Genomic DNA, 19,675 nt, shown 5'->3' on the forward strand with positions numbered 1-19,675 from the left:
TTTTTATTAGTGCCTAATTCACCCCCTCCCCCTCTTAGGCTAGAGCACCCGATCACTTACACACACCCTTTCTTTATGGGGAAAATTTCTTGGAACGCCCTAGATAAAATAGCTGTTCCTTCTATGGCCCTGAAAAATAAAAGTTCATTATACGACCTCCATTCTATTTTCTATATCTTGTATGACCCTACCGTTAATTCCGTTAGCAACTTCCGTTATCATCAGACGTCCACCGTTGCTCTGTGCCTTCCGTTATCACCCACCAACTCCTCCGGTCAGCAGAGTTTAAAAAAAAATTCTCCGGTCAGCTTCAACACGCACACCCTCTGCCGCCCCGCCGGCCGCGCCGCTCGCCACACCGGCCGCTCCTGCTCTCCCCGGGTTGGGCCTTCCAAGAGCTCGTAGCCCCCTATGGACGACCCAGGCGCCGCCGACCCCGCCGTGCGCCACCACCTCTCGCCGCAGCCGGTCACCAGACCACAGCCGCCGGTGCCGCACGCGCTCCCCGGACCCGCTCGACCTGGCCTCCGCCGCGGCCGCCGGGTACCGCCGCCTCTCACCCTCGCTTCGCCCGCCGGCGCACCCGCAGGCAGTGCGTATCCCGTCGCCCTACGGCGCCCAGATCCCCGCGCCGAGGTCGCCGCATCACGTGCGCTCCCTCTCCCAGCCACAGCTCTTCTTCTCACTCGACTCGCTCCCCGTCAATCCGGCGTCCGGCCGGCGTCGGGCTGGCGAAGAAGTGCGGCCGGCTGTGGTCGGCGTAGTTGATGAAGATGGCACGCACCACGTGCAGCAGGAGGTGCGGGAGGAGCAGCTATCGCTTGTCGACAAGGCCGCGCCATGCCTGGCGGACGCAACGCGACACCACGAGGCTGCACGCCGGGAGCAGGCCCAGACGGCAACGAGCACGTCATCTGGGAGAGCAACGTCGATGGCTTCAACCTGCCCATGGACATCGAGGTCGCGGCCGGTGCCGGCGGGCAGTCCAGCGGACATCGTGCCCAGCGGACATCAACCGGGTGCCCGGCGTTCGGCACGGACGAGTACTGCTGCCGTGGGCGGTTCGCGTCGTCGGCGACATGCTGGCTGAGCGGGTACTGGGGGCTGTTCAAGGCGCAGCGCCCGCAGGCCTACAGCTACGCCTACGACGGGAGCAGCACCTTCACCTGCAACGACGGCGTGGACTACCAGGTCACCTTCCGCCCGAGCTCCGGGATGAGTTATGAGCCACACCGTGAGCAACTTAACGGTGGACAACGTCTAGTGCTAACGGAGTTAACGGTAGGGTCATACAAGGTATAGAAAATAGAATGGGGTCATATAAGGAACTTTTATTTTTTCAGGGCCATAGAAGGAACAGCTATTTTGTCTAGGGCCTTCAAAGAATTTTCTCTTCTTTATGAGCCTAGTGGTGGATTATTTCAAACTTGGACTATAGATTATTTTTTTGTGCATTAAGTTTGCATATCTTAATCTGAATTATAGAAAAAGGATTCGCCTTCAGCCTTTGCGATAGGGCACAACCAAATTTTTATATTATTCTCAATTCACAAACTGGTCACGAAAAATAAGGTGAAATGTACGCAAATGAAAATATATTTTAACTGAAAAGTAGTTTCATGATACTATACTTTCTGCTATATGTATAATAAATATTGCAATTAAAATTAGTGTCTAATGTTATATTTTGAAGCCGCCATCGATATCCAAAACATCACTTTTAAATTTGCAATCGAACAGTTTGAAAAGTTGGCGGGAGTGAAAAAGAACCGGTTTTCTGAATTGGACACAACACGTCGTCCAAAGATTTTAATATGTAGCTGCCATTGGGTGTTTCTGGAATTCAATCCGCTTTGGTACAAAAGCTGTCAATGATCGATTCGCTCTCTTGCTTCATCATCAACTCGCCGATCCTTTCACGAGGTCCGCAAATCGTCTGAGGTTCCGGCGCGACGACCCGTCCTCGCCGACGGCTCGCCGGGCGAGCTCCCTCAGCGCGAGCGCCCTCGCCTTAGTCCCCGCGTCGCCGAGCAGCTCCTCCACCTTGCCCCGCACCACGTCCCTCCCCACGAGCCCCGTCGTCCCGCCATCGCCTGCGGCCGGCCGCGGCACCTTGAGCCCCGTCCTCCACACGTCGCAGATGTAGCTCTGGTTCAGGAACTGGTCGGTGAAGTAGGGCCAGCACAGGAGCGGAACGCCGTTGGCCACGGCCTCCATCGTCGAGTTCCAGCCGCAGTGCGTCAGGAAGCAGGCCGCCGCGGGGTGCGCCAGCACGCGCCGCTGCGGGCACCAGCTCACCATGCGCCCGCGCGGCGCCGCGCGGCGGCGGAGCCGCTCGAGGAGCTCCTCGCACGCCGACCCCGGCCTGACCACCCACAGGAACGGCCGGGAGGTGAGCAGGAGGCCCTCGGCAAGCTCCACGAGCTGCGCGGCGTCGTAGGCGGCGAAGCTGCCGAACGCCACGTACACGACGGAGCTGGCCGGCTGCGCGTCCAGCCACGCCGCGCAGGAGGCGTCCTCGGCCCAGAAACTGCCGACCGGCTTGTCGGAGGAGAGCAGCGCGCCCACGGAGAGGACGCCGGGGAACAGCGCGAAGGCTCCGGGCTCGAGCTCCTGGATGGAGTTGCAGACGATGGCCTCGGCGAGGTGCGTGGCCGCGTTGTTCCGGAGGATCAGCTGGAAGATGATCGGCTGGCCCTTGGGGTCGCCGGTGGCGCGGTTCCAGGAGAACTCAGACGTGTCGACAGGTGGCATCGCCGGAGCCAGCTGGAACGTGCCGCGCCACCTCGGCCAGCCCCTCTCGTCGAGCACGCCGTCGCGTATCATCTCCGGAATCTTGATCCTCGTCGCGAACATCGCCGCCGCTGACGGGCAGAACCCGGCGGCCCGGAGGCCGAGCCTCTTCGCCACGGGAAAGGCCCACGCCATGTTGACATCGGCGATCAGCCAGCTGATCCTGTCGCTCCCCGGTGCGTCGGCATGGATCCTGCCAACGAGCTTCTCCAGCTCGCCGGGCATGACCTTCGAGAACGAGTCCGTAAGACGGGCGAGGTCCTTCCGGTCCTCGCCGCTGCCCAGGCCGTCCGGTATGGACACCATGTCGACCCCGCCGAGCTCGCTGCCCCTGGTCGCCAAGGCATCGAGGATGAGGCCGTGGTTCAGCTCGGTGTTGACGAAGGTGACCTTGACGCCGTGCTCGACGAGGCAGTGGGAGAGCTCCATCATAGGGATGACATGCCCCTGCGCGGGGTAAGGCAGCATCAGGACGCGAGGTGCCGCCGCCATGAGATAAGGTAGGAGAGGAACTTGCGGCGTGTTGGCCTGGTGGCTGTGGCAGTGGTTTGATGAGCTGGCCAGATCAGTAAGGACAAGAAGGAAGGGAACAAAATTGCAAGATTCGTCATGGACAAGAACAGACCAATGCAGTTCGTCGGCTCATAGATAAAGATGGGAAGGGAGATCGGCATACAGATCTTGGGCTTTTTATTACACGCTGGACAACATGGATACGGTTCGACTTGTTTAATTTTTTTGGGAAAAAAACATGAACATTTATTATTCATTTACAAAGATGTTTATAGGTAAGAGTTTATACAACTTGTTTAGTGGTCAACAATGATTCGATTCTCTGAAGAACAAAGAAGGTGAGAAACGCGCAACCCATGAGGTATCCTGACGGCCAACCATTCCCCATGTGGCCATGTCCTACTTCAGTAAATGTCAATTTGCCCAACCAAGAAAAAGGAAAAAAGCGTGCTCTCCTTTTGCTTGCTGAGGAGTGTGTCGTCATTCCTTGAGGAGCTCCACGAACTTGATCACGTTGTGATGCGAGGACCCGTGTCAGGAACGCAAAACGAGAGAAACGGATTCCCAACGAAAAACACGAAATGATTCAGGGAAGAACACGAACACCAGAATATGGCAGTAGATGGCAGCTTCGATTCCGAATTCTCAGAGGTCTGGTACAGAGGATATGCGCCGCCGGGAGGCAGGCAACTACTACTACAGCTACCAACTACGCTAATGTTTACGATTCAGTTACATCCTGATTATTACAACCCACAGCCAGTGCTTAAAAAGGACGGCACTGCTGTCTTGAAGAAACGGCGAACTAACACTGTTTGGCGTATGAAACACAGCCGTTACAAAGTAAAGGTAGAGCTGGGACGTCGGATCTTGATCGCTCGGTGCAGACGAAGTCGCCCAACCGTTAGAATGAATGCCGAGTTCCACTTGAGCAGGGAAAACGAAGTAACACACCATGCGATTCAGACATTCAGAGATAGCCGCACGAGGTGAGGCCGAGGATCGGATCACCTTCCCCTCCCCTCTCTTTTCCCCCTGTTCCGGGCCGCCGTCGAGCCCCTGGCCGCCGGGATTGACCGGCGCAGAGGCCCCCCTCCCCCTCCTCTGTTTCATGCTGACGGGAGGAGGAGGAGGATGGCAACTTTGCCAAAAAAACCCCTTCCCCTTCCTTCTATTTCCTAAGGAGTTCTTTCCCCTTTTAACTATTTTGCAAAAGAACCCCCTTTTATTATATTTCAAAATAAACCCTTCCACCACATAAAACTAATTATAAATAAACCCCTACACCTTTTCAGTATGTCCCGGATATTTCTAGAAATTATGATCAAGCCCTTCCACTCTCAGAAATAATTACAAATAGGCCCCTGGACTCTTATTTAACCCCTGGACCTTTATATAACCTATCATTTCATGCGCCAAACGACCTCGGATCGACCTAAAACTTTATCACACCTCTCATAACATAGTTTTGTCCATGCCATTTGGAAACCACCCAAAAATATTACTCCGAACTCCATATCTTAACTATTTCCGATTTGAGCTCAACGATAAAACTTTTATTTATGTTTCTTGATTGTGTGCATATTTGTATGTGTCGTAGATCACGGTGTGAACGAGGGAGAACCCGTTGACGAGCAGTACTATGAGCAGGCGAACGAGGACCAGTTCCGCGACCCCGAACCCGAAGGACAGTGCTTCGATCAGGACCTCCCCGAAGGCTTCGAAGACGACAAGTTCAATCACTTCCTTTGATGCATGCTTTTGTCCTAGTTTTTATAAACACAACCTATTGGCCTGTTTTAGAAAATTGCATATATTTTGCTTGCTGAAAACACGGTTGGATAGCCACTCCTTGATTTGTTATGACCATTCCTTGACCACCTAGATTAATGTCTGAATGTGTTGTTTGGACGTTAATCACTGCTAGAACGCTACGCTTAGGACCTTAAATTCAATATAATTTGTTTTATAAAGAAAAGGTGTGTGTGTGTGTGGGAAGGGATAAAAGTGGAATTTTCGAAAGACAAGATTAGACGGGATAGATGGCATTTCTGTGTGATTTGCCGATTGGTGTGCTCGTGCCTGTGTGGCAGGGCAAGGAAGGGAGATATCCATCTTGTCACAATTAAGGACCGAGTTGATGTGTCGTCTCACCTAACTCCACTATCGTGCAAACCACTCGACCGTTGAATAGGCAACGGCTTAGCATAAACCCCACTAGCTAGTCTGATAGCCATCAGGAGAGCTGAGAGCAACGGGTGATCAAGAAGAAGGGATTAGCTCTGTGTGACTTATGCCACGGTTAGAACCTCTGTGATAGGTCGATAACCCCTTGGTGCATCCCGTGATGGTTAGTCAGGTCTAGCTACGGTGGGTAAGGGCTTTGTTGGGATCTGCACCGACACTAAGGTGATCGAGTTGTGGTACCCCACTTGTGGGTAAAGTTGCACACCTCTGCAGAGTTAAAACCTATTCGAATAGCCGTGCCCACGGTACTGGGCGAGTTACGGTGTGGTCACATAACTAGTGTTTACTTTGGGAAAGGTTGGCGTGAGTTGTTTTGGAAATGTGTCTGGCAGTTGTGTCGTGTGCTACAGCGGATGAGGAGTCCGGTAGCAGCTTAAAATTTGGGTCATGTGTGGGCCAACACTATGTGTTATTCGGTACAAAGAAAACTTGCTTTGAAAATCTTTTCTTTCAAATGAACCCCTACATAAACTATTGTTTTCCCGCAAATTAAACCCTAGCCTTATCCTTGATTTACTCTGTGCATTATATTCTGTTTATAGCCCCTCCGTGGGTGTGGTTGGACTTGCTGAGTACGTTTGTACTCACCCCATTCTTATTTTTTACAGAGGAAGACCCAGACTTCGTTCCTGACGACGTCGAGTAGAGTACCGTCCTGCACCCAGCCTTGCCTGTGGATTAGGGTCACCCGCAGGAGATACCGCATGGTGCAAGACTCTGATGACCCCCTTTTTATAATTAATATCGTTGTATGGGAGTGGGTTGTAACCCTCGCGATAGTGGCGCTTCTCTGCTCACTACCGCGTAGAGTTGTACGGTGATGAACCATCTGATGTAATAAATGTGTCATCAGCCTTCTGGGACTGATGTTTGTATCACATTTAGGTCTTCTCTCATGAGGGGACGCTTCAAGTTCCCACTTGTTTCAGATTATGGAATTGTCCAATGACCTCATATTCAGATACAGTATTGAACCTATCAGTGACCATACGACAGAAATGATGCCAGGGCAAGCTGTTGGCATTACATCCAGTTCCTCGCCACCAGTATTCTACTTTCCCAGTGACATACAAAACAACTATTTTGACTCTGTCCTCAGTTGGAACACCCACTAATTCAAAGTACTTCTCTGCTTTTCTAATCCAGCCATCAGTGTCATTACCAGAAAATTCAGGGAAGTTGAGCTTGGGTCCTCTCGCTACAGCTCTATGTTGGTTTTGGAGTTGTATATTATAAGGAGGATTTGTATACTGCTGGGGCTTCTCCATCTGTTGCCCACTTTGCTGGGTAGTGTTTGGTGGTTGTTGCTGCTGTGGCTGTTTGGGAAGTGTGATAGGAGGGTGGGGTGGGTTGGTTGGTTTAGGCTGTTTGTATTGTGGTGGGATGTTGTGAGGGACTAAGTGCTGAGCATTCTCAGGTATATTCCAAGGATGGTCCTGCCAATCCTGGTCATAATCAAACCCTTCCTCTCCATACTCATCACCGAAAACATATTGACCTTGTGTTGACCAGTTGTGTTGAGAGGGATGGTGATACATGACATAATAACTGGCTTCATCAGGGGGCATATGCAGATATGGATTAGCATGCCTAAACTGAGGATGTGCTGGGGGTTGGTGGTTGTGCCAATTACTGGACTGAGCATGATGAAATGGAATTGGTGGAGGTTGGGCTGGTTGACCCTTACCCTTCATACTGGAGCCTTTGTCTTCAGGAAGAGGAATACCCCATTGGGGAGTAGTGGAGAAACGCTGCAGAATCTTGTCGAGGGAGTCCTTGATGGACTGATTCACTTGATCCTGGGTCTTCATGAATTCATCCAAGGTTCTTCTGATGCCATCGACTTCAGTTGCCGTTGCAAACTGACTGGGATCGAGGAAATTCACCATCCTTCACTGCTTGTGGATTCTGTTTGAGTGAACTCGCCCCAAATAGATCCACAAACAAGTCTACCGCCACCAGAGATATGGCTTCGATCTCTATCGAGAACAAGTCTCGAAAACTGAACCGAAAGGTATCTCGCGCCGACGCCACCGTAGATCCAATCCAGAGCAGGTTACGGAATTTTACGCAAGAACAACGCCTTGCAACCCTTCCTGACTCTGAATTCACTGCTAATGTTGGCGAAGTTGGGGGTTTTCTTCACAGATCCGGGTGGGAGGGTGGGATTTTAGACGGGAGAGCCGAAACCACCTCACACCGCGCCGATCGGACGAGATCTGGAAGACTGGCTGTGGAAGTATCTGATCCGGCCAAGGATGCCGAGCTCTGGATACCCTTGTAAGGAACGCAAAAGGAGAGAAACGGATTCCCGACGAAGAACACGAAATGATTCAAGGAAGAACACGAACACCAGAATATGGCGGTAGATGACATCTTCGATTCCGAATTCTCAGAGGTGTGGTACAGAGGATAAGTGCGGTCGGGAGGCAGGCAACTACTACTACAGCTACCAACTACGCTAGGGTTTACGATTCAGTTACATCCAGATTATTACAACCCACAGCCAGTGCTTAAAAAGGATGGCACTGCTGTCTTGAAGAAACGGCGAACTAACACTGTTTGGCGTATGAAAACAGCCGTTACAAAGTAAAGGTAGAGCTGGGACGTCGGATCTTGATCGCTCGGTGCAGACGAAGTCGCCCAACCGTTAGAATGAATGCCGAGTTCCACTTGAGCAGGGAAAACGAAGTAACACACCATGCGATTCAGACATTCAGAGATAGCCAGGCCTGACAACCCGCCCTCGGCGATGCTCCTGCGCGCCGCGTCCCTGAGCGCGCGCACCCTCTCCCTGATCCCGTCGTCGCCGAGCACCCGCTCCACCTTGCCGCTCAGCTCCTCCATGGTCACGGCGCCGTCCGGACCCGGCGCCACCGCCAGGCCGGTCCTCCACACATTGCAGATGTAGCTCTCGTTCTGGAACTGGTCCGTGAAGTAGGGCCAGCACACGAACGGCACACCGTTCCGCATGCCCTCCAGCGTCGAGTTCCACCCGGAGTGCGACACGAAGCACGCCACCGCGCCGTGCACCAGAACCTGCCATGCCGGCATCGATCGGAACAAACCCGGCCGTAACATCACATCCTTTTCACGATAGCGCTATATGATGCCGCGTAAGGCAAGTGTGGCGTGCAGCTTACGGCATACCTGCTGCTGGGGGCACCAGCTCACGATCATGCCGTCGCTGCCGACGCGGCGCTGGAACTCGTCGAGCCACGCCTCGCTCAGGCCGCCGGCGGCGAAGTCGGGCCGCACCACCTAGAGGAACGGCCGGCCGGTGAGCTCCAGCCCCAGCGCGAGCTCCTCGAACTGGCGCGGGATGAAGACGGCGAAGCTGCCGAACGCCACGTACACGACGGAGCGCCCGGGCTGCGCGTCCAGCCACTCGAGGCACCTGGCGTCCTCGGGCAGGAACTGCCCGACCGGCTTCTTCAGCTGCTCGTCGGCGACCAGGGGGCCGATGGGCAGGATGTCCGGGTACAGCTCGAACGCGCCGGGCTCGGCGTCTCGGAACGAGTTGCCCACGATGACCTCGGCGAGGTCTTTCACCTCGCTGATCCCGGTCACCACCTGCGGAAGATGGCCGGCTGGCCCTCCGGCGTGCCGGCGTTGTTCCACGCCAGGCGCGACGTGTGGAGCGGCGGCATCCCGGGCGCCAACTGGAGCGTCTCCTGCCGCTTCGGCCAGCCTGCACTTTGCCCATGCCAACAATGACGAATCAAAACGCAAATCATCAAGCAATTGACTGCCAGAAATTGTTCCGCTCTTGTCCGACACCTTTCTCGTCGATGACGCCGTCCTATACCAGCTGCGGAATTCTGAACATCGAGGCGAGGAAGGCCGCGGACGCAATCCAGAAGCAGGCGACCCTGATGCCGAGTTTCCTGGCGACCTCGAACGCCCACCCCATGGCCGGGTCGGCGACGAGCCAGCTGATCCTCGTGTCCCCGGACGCCTCGCTCCTCCTGACGAGCTCCTCCAGGTAGCCCGGCATGTGCCGCGAGAGCGCGTCGATGAGCTTGCCGAGGTCCTTGCGGTCGTCGCCGTCCGGCAGCCCGTCCGGGACGCCCACCAGGTGGATGCCGTCGAGCACGAGCGCGTGGTTGGCCTCGGTGTTGACGAAGGTGACCTCGACGCCGTGCTCGACGAGCCGGTGGGAGAGCTGCATCAGAGGGATGACGTGGCCCTGGGCGGGGAAGGGCAGGGCCAGGACGTGGGGAGCCGCCATGACGGGGAGGTCGTCGGAGGCCAAACAAAGGCGCGGCTTTGTGGTTACTTGTATGCACTCGTCTCTCTCTATCTCGACAGCGCCTGCGAAATGGATGGATGAATATATCCAACAGGATCGCCGACCGCTCCACCAGAGCCAGAGAATTCAGCACTGCACATCACTCGCGTTCGCGTCCCAACAAAAACTAGTGGCGCCAACCATCTTATCATGCTATTCATGGTTGCATGTGAGGGTGTTGTATGCTGCCAACATTTTCAAGGAAATCTCGTTTATTTCAATTTTGTTCAAGTGAAGTTCAACTAATTGACACATATCTTGATTTTACTAGAAAATCAGATTTTTTAAAAAAATAATATTACTTTGATAAAATTGCAAAAGATAAATGTTGAAAAATTTGCAGATTTAGTAGCCTGTCGGCCAATCAATAGCCGCCCGAGAGCCGAGGCTCTTTATCGGGCCGTGAGGCTTGTCGCCATGGGTGCGCGCTCCAACCGCAAGACCGCAACCGTGCCGTCTCCGCGAACCGGCACGCGTACGTCTCAGCAGCGCCCGTAGCTCGCACGACCCAGTTGCGCTAGCACAACGGCTGCTCGCCCATCGGTGTGAAAATTGCTCACGATTGGCATGGTGGGGTCCGCCGCCTGCAGCAGTGCGCGGCCTGTCAAGCAGGTTGGTGATGACGCTGGCCTCAAATGCGTCCAGCGCCGCCACCGCCACCGCCACCGCCATGAAGCTGAAACCTTTCTCGAGCCCATTGCTCGCGCTCTGGTTGCCCCCGCGCCAGTCGGCCGGTCAGTAGCTGATATGCCATATGGGTGCCGACAGCCCGTGGCTCCGGCCACGGCGGATGCCACGTGCTCTGTCGGCCCTTCATTAGCTGATTACTGTCGTCTCAATAATATTACTTAAAAAGGAAGAAAATGCACGAATAATCATTATACTTGTTAGTGTGTTTCAGTTTGGCCATCGTATTTTAAAAAGTGCAAATCCCGACCACTAGAGTCGTTTGACTCTACCAATACGATCATTACCTCTGTAGCCATACATATCTTGATCATGCGGCCCAACATGAAGTTCTTTTTTGCAAATTGTTCCCTCATATTTAAGTTATTTGAGGCACGTAGGCCGAACTAGAAAGCATCTAATTGCCAACCTTGCAATCTAAATCAAGTACTAGTTTGATCTGTGCTGCTGCTGTCACCGCCGCAATGCTCCAATTCAACGGGGTGCTAAGCTCTATTCGAGAGCACTTCAATAATTTGTGTATACACAAGCTTGATTTGTGCAGGTACGAGCTTATTATTTCTTAAAGCTTGGAAGTTTATTGTTTCTAGAAATCTTGATTTGCAATTGCTTCACTCTGCATCCCTTGGCAGTCAAAATTAGCAGGTTTAACCTCTCTATTAAACAATTAGAGATCCAATGTGACTAAAAGCATTAATACATAGCATTTTTACATCAATCAAAGTTCGGTTCGAATAACAATATTATTTTGAAAAAATCGTAACGACAAACAGATTAGTTTTTCTTTGCTTTCTTGGCAGTTTGGGTTTCCTTCCTTGCATGAGCATGAGCTGCCCTTTTTAGCAACTGCGTTTTCTTTTTTTTTGCAATCGTTAATGCTTTTCTCTCTTGAGTTGCAATCCTTTTTGCCTCCAAAATTGTTGCTCTCTTCTATGCAGCCTCAACCTTCCTAGTTTGTGCAAGAGCAGCTTTCTTCTGTGCAGTCTTTTCCTTCCTTGCCCTGCATCTGTTGCCTTATTATTCTTGATTGTAGCCATTATGAAATAACTCAAATGAAAGGGAGCAATTTGCAAAATAGAAATCCACGTTGGGTGCCACGTCATCCAAACACGTATGGCCATAAAGATCCCCACGTCATCCAAATACATATGGCTACAAAGGTAACGACCGGATTGATAGAGTCAAACAACTTTAGTGGCTGCAATTTGCATTTTTCAAAGTATGATGACCAAACTGAAACACGGTAACATGTATAGTGGCTATTGATGCACTTTACTCTTAAAAAAATATCGATGTTGCCAATGAGAGTCACGGGACCTATTCATTATTGGTCCACCCAATCCGATCCACCAAACAGGGAAGGGTGACAACAGAGGACAAGGGACCTGAAGCCCCACGTTTGGAGCCTACCACATAGGTGCACAATTTTTTTTACCACCCAAGATTATCCAAAATTACAATTTGATGCACCGTTCTCTGTCTCGAGTTTCTTTCATTTGAACCAATGACTGGGCTCTCATCTTTGTTTAAAAAAACATTATGAAAATATATAAAATTTAACTCTTTTAGCTTGTTAAATGAGAGTTAACAAGGATGCAAAGTTACACTTCTCTTTCTCGACGCATCGCACGGAACTTGTTTACGCGAGAGTTCAGTGAAAAACTCATACCGCATCACTTAAATTTTATTTGGCGCCATGCTGTTGTGTAGTCACTTTTGCTGTATGGGAGCCAGGCAAGAAATCACTCGAGCGCGCCTTGGTCCTTGGAAGCAGAGCAAAAGTGCAAAATGCAGGTCACTTGCGCAGGAGATCCACCAACCTATTGAAATTCGCACGCGAGGATCCGCCCTCGCCGAGGGACTTGCAAGCAGCATCCCTGAGCACCCGTGCCCTCTCCGCCACCCCCTCGTCGCCGATGACCTTCTCCACCTTGCCGCTCACCTCCTCCTTTGTCACGATACCATCTTCACCTGGCGACACCGCCATGCCGGTCCCCCAGATGTCGCAGACGTAGCTCCGGTTCGCGAACTGGTCGACGAAGTAGGGCCAGCACAGGAACCGCACGCCGTTCCTCACCCCCTCCATCGTCGAGTTTCACCCGCAGTGCGACACGAAGCACGCCACCTCACGGTGCGCCAGGACCTTCTGCTGCGGGCACCAGCTGACCACCGTGCCCGTGCCGGCGCGCGGCCCTTGAACTCGTCGAACCACGCCCTGCTCCGGTCGCCGGTGGTGAAGTCCGGGCGCACAACCCAGAGGAACGGGCGGCCCGTGAGCTCCAGCCCCTCGGCGAGCTCCCTGAACTGGCGCGGGTCGAAGATGGTGAAGCTGCCGAACGCGACGTACACGACGGAGCCGTCGGGCTGCGCGTCGAGCCACCGCAGGCACACCGTGTCCTCCGGCAGGAGCTGCCCCACGGGCTTCCGCAGCTCCGCGTCGGCGGACAGCGGGCCGACGGGCAGGATGGCGGGGAACAGCTCGAACGCCGCGGCCTCGGCGTCGCGGAACGAGTTGCACACGACGACCTCGGCGTGGCGGCGCGCCGCCTGGGTGTTCCGGGACACCAGCTGGTAGCTCACTTCCTGACCTTGGACGGGGCCGTCGATGCTCCACGGCATCTGCGACGGGCAGAGCGGCGGCATCCCCGGGGTGAGCTCGAACGATCCGTGCCGCTTCGGGAAGCCTGCGTTTGTTACACACATTCGAATAGATGTTCAGCTCTAGTTTTTGCAACCGCTTTATTGTAGGAAATAAACCCAGCTCGTGTGTACGCGCGGCTGGGCGTGTGCGTGTGTTGTGTGCGGCATCGCGGGAGTGCGTGGCGTGTCGCGTGTGCGTCGCGGCGTGTGCGTGTGCGTGCGCGTGCGCGCGCAGGAACGGTGTGATCGATCGCCGATCACGTAGGAGCGATCGTCGGTGAGATCGTGGGAGGCGATCCGCGTTAGGTTTACGACATCGCGGTTGAGGCATATTGCCCCTGGAGAGTCAGGAGACAGTTTGGGCAGCGCCAAGAGTTTCCGGTGCCCACCGCATTGGAGCGTGTCAGTCATCAGGACCACAGGTAATTATGAATGAACTTGGCTCATACATTCGTGTCGAATCTAACGATTCTTCGTGGTCCAGTTTTGTAGGTTGTTAAGGAGTGGCTTGCCGTGCTCTGCTGATTGGCTCACCAAGATGCAGCCGTGGGTGGACCAATGGGAACAGGCAGACGAGCACTTGGTCCATCCAACAGGACCACACACAGACAACTCCTTTAGGGCTTACCTCACCTGGTACTTACCCCCGGACTCGGGCTCGTCTGGTTTATGTTGACACTCACCCGCAGGCACACCAGACGATGCCTCAGGATGGCTATGCCCGACACCACGTGGAGGCACTAGCTGGCGCGGTGAGTCTCTTGATCATATATATATATATATTCATAAGATAATTCATGTGTTACTAACTGTTCCTTTACTCAATGGATACAGTTTCGTCTTTGCAACATGATGGAGACGGACTACTCGACTTACCTGACGAGGGTACGTGCCAGATCCCCAATGACCCAGTTTGAGCAGACAGAGGTATGGTCGAGACAGCATCACCAGTTGCGTTCATTACTGCACAACTTGGGAAGCCGTGTGCAGTATGAAGACAGCCACGGGTTGTCCCAGGCCTCGTCGCCGTTCCCGTGTCCGGCGACCGTGCACTTGCCGACGTCTCAGTACTACACAACTGCAGGTAACGTAGATATCTCTTTAAAATTAGATCAAGTGTTGCTACATATTTACTAATATCACAAACAGGATACGATCCAGCTACTGCGTTCGGCCATACTGGAATGTTTAGAGGGGCACCACCAGTTGGCGGACCGTATCCAGGGATGGTACCGGAGCCACAGATACCGGCCTACACAGGTTAGTTTATGTTTCGTATTTTGGTTTCTACATGTCATGACGAAGAACACAAGCGTACGCTAACATCCGCATTTTATGCGTAGGATTCTACCCCGATGCGGGCGCCGGACCTTCTTCCTCCTTTCGACCTGGTACAAAACACACTCTCAATACGCTCACTAATTTACCACGCAACATATGTTGGTTTACGTTTATGTGTTACGCAGGGTTTGTTTCGAGTACGTTCATTCCAGATAACGAGGGCGTCACCTTAGACGAACTCGACAGTTTGACTCCAGACTCACCTAGCGCGCACGGTGACCCCGATGTCTTGGGGTATTCACAGCTAGGAGGAGCACCACTTGGGATCTCTCAGCAGCAGACACCGCAGCCCTCTTTGCGTCCTGAGCGACAGGTGAGGTCTCCGGATCGTCACACCTACTCCGAGGGCCATGTCCGTGCCCAGCAGAGGGCTAAGAGGGTCCGACGCCCTAGGAGTGGTTAGATATATCCGATGTTTGTATCTCTAATGTTTATTTATAATGAGATAGTTGTAGATCGCTTATTTGTACACTTTAACGTTCGCCTCTGATCACTCTCGTATTTTCCATTGCATACGATAGATGGTATGTTTATGCTTCGATGCTCCATTACGACTAAGTACGATTCAAACTCGACATTATGTACATGTCCAGTGAATGCAAGTTTGGTACGAGACATAAATACAAGTATAATACAATATTAATAATACTAAATACGAATACATCTTAAACCGATGAACATCATATGTTATAAATCATGCCATGAAATCATCTAGGTCGTCATCCCAGTTGACAGATGTGGTGCTGCAGGTGGTGTAGTATGGCTCGGCGAACCTCTTGGCTTCCCCTTTCTCTCTTTTCTGGATCTACGTTCATGTACAGGGGGATGAACATCATGTATTGGAGGCCATGGTTTGGGGGGCATGAAGTCATCCATGTCGTCATCCCAGTTAACACAAGTTTGTGCTGCAGGTGGTGCAACATGACTTGACGAACCTCTTGCCTTTCCCTTTGTCTCTTTTCTGGTTCTAGGTTCATGTAAAGGGGGAGGAACATCATGTGTTAGAGACCATGGTTTGGGGGGCATGAAGTCATCCATGTCGTCATCCCAGTTAATACAAGTTGGTGCTTGAGGTGCTGCAGCATGACTCGACGAACCTCCGGTCATCTGTTCTTGCGCAGGACAAGTACTATCACCCGAAGACCTTATCCACCTCCTTCGTCTAGTTTGCGGCATAAGTCCACCGAAGATACATACCAAATTACGGAAATTTGGTATCGATTTGTTAATCAACTTCGTGTCATCGGGGTAATCCTAGCATATAATTAAACAACAATGTTACTATTTCATAAATATAGATTCCAAATGACGTACGGGATTAGAACTGAATGAGAGTTACCTTAATGTGCATCTCATACACCTCTGGCCGCATTCATATCTTACAAGAACTTTGTAAGAATCCAATGATATTAGGATGATTCGCTAGTTCACATACTCTCATGTATATCTTCCGACATTCTAGTAGGTGTCCCTTTACATCTTGCGTTGTAATACCTCGAAATAATGTGAAATCTTTAAACTCTACTACTTTAAACAACACCATCTCTATCGTACCATCCGCTAACGGATTCAACTTCTTACTGATAACAAGATGGGTCATGATATCAAGTATTATACTAGATTTTTCTTCGGTCCATGAAAATCCTCCACAATTAGAGGCAGTCATTGCCTTATGCTGCAATATCAATAAGGTACTGTCATAATTCTATTCTAATTCATAATTAATTTAAAAACAAGTCTGTAACAGTACTAAAATTGTAATACTAAACGAGTGTTCTAAAGCACCAAATCTAATTCAGCTAATCCGCTAATTAAATTAAATTAAATTGTTATACAATATCAATTGATTCATACGGAAGTTACCGGTAGATCACAAGTGCGCAATTCGGCAGAGCTTTGCCGTTTTTCTTCTCCCCACCCCTTTCTTTTTTTCTGAATTTTTGGTGCAATTTTTTGCCTCAAATGAGAAGGGAATGGAGGCATGGAGGCCAGGGCTTATACAGGGTGGGAGACCCCCTGTCGCCCGTGGGGGGGCCTGTCGCCCGTTGGGGGGGGGGGGGGGGGCGACATGCCCCTGTCGCTCGTTGGGGGGGGCGCTAGGACCCCCTCCCTCCACACACCCCCGCCTAGGGACCTCTTTGCAAATTTTAAAAAAATTACATTAAGGTCCTGTCGCCCGTTGCTTGGGCGACAGGACTCCTGTCGCCCCTGGGGCGGGCGACCGGAGCAATTTTTCGTAATTTTTCAAAATGGACATATATTTTTGAAATTTTTTATTTTTTATAATATAAAAAAGAAAAAGACGCCCAAGAAGCACGAGGGCGTCGTTGATTTTTGGAGGCTAATCCAAATGGGCTTAGGTTTCCTTTGGATCGAGCCGTGCAGGTGCAAGAAGCTTGGACCGGGGCCGGGCCAATGTTAAACTTGAAAGGAACAATAACAGGCTGCAGAAATATCGAGTGGAAGAAATTTATAGCTGCAACCCTGCATTTTTAAACTTTTCCTTTTGTGAAAGGAAGGTACATGTTCTTTTTTTTTATCTGATGTTCAATCTATTTATGCAAGTGTACACAATCGACTAGCTGAGATACCCCCATGAGTTCCCATATGATGCCGTGCATCGTTTTCATTCACTTATTAGCAGGTTCACAAATTTGTTGAAGTTCTCGCACGACGATCCACTCCCTGTGATGCACCGGCGAGAAGCATCCATGAGGACCCGAGCCCTCCCCCTGATGTCGCCGTCGCCAAGGACCTGCTCCACCTTGCTCCGCAGCTCCTCGTTGGTCACGATGCCGTCCGTGTTGGGCGACACCGCCAGGCCGGTCCGCCACACGTCGGTGATGTAGCTCCGGTCCATGAACTGGTCGGCGAAGTAGGGCCAGCACAGGAACGGCACCCCGTTCCTCACGCCCTCCATGGTCGAGTTCCACCCGCAGTGCGACACGAAGCACGCCACCGCGCGGTGCACCAGGACCTGCATCACAATGAGAACGGAGCACCGTCGTCTATCGATCAATCTTTAATTGTCTCCCAATACGCAAGCAGTTGCGAGTGGTGGTAGTACAGGGCCTGGTTCAATTAAAGGTGACCTGCTGCTGGGAGCACCAGCTGACGATCATGCCTCTGCCGGCGACGCGCTGGTGGAACTCGGCGAGCCACTCCTTGCTGAGGCCGGGGGTGAAGTCCGGCCGCACCACCCACAGGAACGGCCGGCCGGCGAGCTCCAGCCCCTCGGCGAGCTCCTGGAACTGGCGCGGGTCGAAGATGGCCATGCTGCCGAAGGCCACGTACACGACGGACCGGTCGGGCCGCGCGTCGAGCCACTTGACGCCCCGGTCGTCCTCCGGCAGGAAGTGGCCCACGGGCTTCTTGAGCTCCCGGTCGGCGACCAGCGGGCCGATGGGTAGGATCTCAGGGTACAGCTTGAACGCGCCGACCTCGGCCTCCTCGAACGAGTTGCAGACGACCACCTCGGCGAGGCTGTTGAGCGTGGGGAACCGTGCGATCAGCTCGAGCATGGCCGGTTGCCCTACCGGCGTGCCCGTCGCGTCCATCCACGGCATCCGCGATGTCTGGAGCGCCGGCATCCCGGGGGCGAGCTGGAACGTCTCGTCCCGCTCTGCCCAACCTGCCGCATGCGAACGTGTCGTTCCCGTGGTTATTAAGAATGTACGAGACGAGTCGCCAGATTTCGTGTCCGTTCTGCACTTACCGTCGTCGTTGATGAGTCCTTCCTCTATCAGCTTGGAGACGTTCAGCATGATTGCTAAGCACGCCGCCGACGCCGTCCAGAACGAGGCAACCCTGATGCCGAGCTTCTTGGCGACCTCGAAGCTGGAACCCATGGCGACGTCGCCCACGAGCCAGTTCACCTTGGGCCTCCCGGTCTCCTCCATCTGGGTGACGAGCCGTTCCAGGTGCCCCGGCATGTGCCGGGAGCAGGCCTCTACGAGCTTGCCGAGGTCCTTGCGGTCGTCGTCGTCGGCCAGCCCGTCAGGGATGGACGCGAGGTGGATGCCGCCCAGGACTGCGGCGCTGCCCGCCGGCTGCAGCGCGCCGAGCACCCGCGAGTGATCCACTTCAGTGTTGACGAAGGTGACCTCGAAGCCGTGGTCGACCAGGCGGTGGGAGAGCTCCATGAACGGGGTGACGTGGCCCTGCGCCGGGAATGGCAGCACGAGGATGTGACCCTTGGCCATGGCGTACTCTCCCGCGCGGTTGCAGAGGAGCAGTGTGGCGCGTCTGGCGAGGCCGCGCGGAGTAGTTGCTTGTACTGGATGTCACTTCCACAATGGCTTGCACGGTTGCACCTTCCTCGAGGAGTAGCTTTATGGTAAATTACTAGTAGCTGCGCGTGAAGATGTTCCTATAGTGTTCGTGCAATCGTGCTAAACTGGAATACACATCAATACTTCTTTAATTTCGTTGTGATGCAGGCAGGGCAAATGTTTTCTTTTCATGACTAAGATGGTATGCAAACAAACAAAAATGATGAATATGGGACTAGATTGACCAACATTGTTTATCTTTTTTTCCTCATTTGCTTATATTCTTATGCAATTACTCGTATACATAATTTCATATCTTTACCTGTAGGGATAGACTTTAGTTACCAAGTACTCCCTCCGTTTCAAAATGTAGGTCGTTTTGACTTTTCTAAATTCATATATTTTGCTATGTATTTAGACATATGTTATATCTAGATGCATAGCAAACACTATGAATCTAGAAAAGCCAAAACGACCTACATTTTGAAACGAATGGAGTACAATATACTTCCTATCCTCAGACCGTAGTACCTTAGCTTGAGGTATGTGTTTGGCATAGAAATCTATATGCTCATCACTTCCGCTATACGCGTATACATAGTCTACATGGTAACCTTTTTTATAGTAGTACATGTGGGTAAACTTTTTAGCGGCTGAAGCGGGTAATTCAACACAAATTTAGCAGGTTAGTATATATTTATTTTATGTGACATGGTTGGGTAGTGTAGAAGACGATTGTGTTATTTATAATATCAATGGTGGTTAAGGTAGATATATATTTTGAGGGGTACTTTAGATTTTTTTTCCATAATAGCATGTGTGAGTAATTTTTCTTAAAACTAATGATTACTGCTATTATATTAGTATTGATGATAATGATGGTGGTTATTAT

General features: G+C 52.1%; 1 protein-coding gene and 2 pseudogenes across 1 annotated transcript; 1 reads left to right on the plus strand and 2 right to left on the minus strand.

The window, feature by feature from the left end:
* The first annotated feature begins 840 nt into the window (after positions 1–840).
* Positions 841–1,351, plus strand: LOC120688657 (thaumatin-like protein 1). The gene is made up of 2 exons (XM_039971056.1): positions 841–1,234; positions 1,344–1,351. The coding sequence occupies exons 1-2, from the start codon at positions 841–843 to the stop codon at positions 1,349–1,351; spliced, it is 402 nt and encodes a 133-aa protein (XP_039826990.1).
* A 352-nt stretch (positions 1,352–1,703) lies between these two features.
* LOC120688658 lies at positions 1,704–9,958 on the minus strand (annotated as a pseudogene).
* A 2,103-nt stretch (positions 9,959–12,061) lies between these two features.
* Positions 12,062–18,793, minus strand: LOC120688659 (annotated as a pseudogene).
* Positions 18,794–19,675: the final 882 nt, after the last annotated feature.

Source organism: Panicum virgatum, chromosome 9N (assembly GCF_016808335.1).
Source record: "Panicum virgatum strain AP13 chromosome 9N, P.virgatum_v5, whole genome shotgun sequence".
NCBI classification, from domain to species: Eukaryota; Viridiplantae; Streptophyta; class Magnoliopsida; order Poales; family Poaceae; genus Panicum; species Panicum virgatum.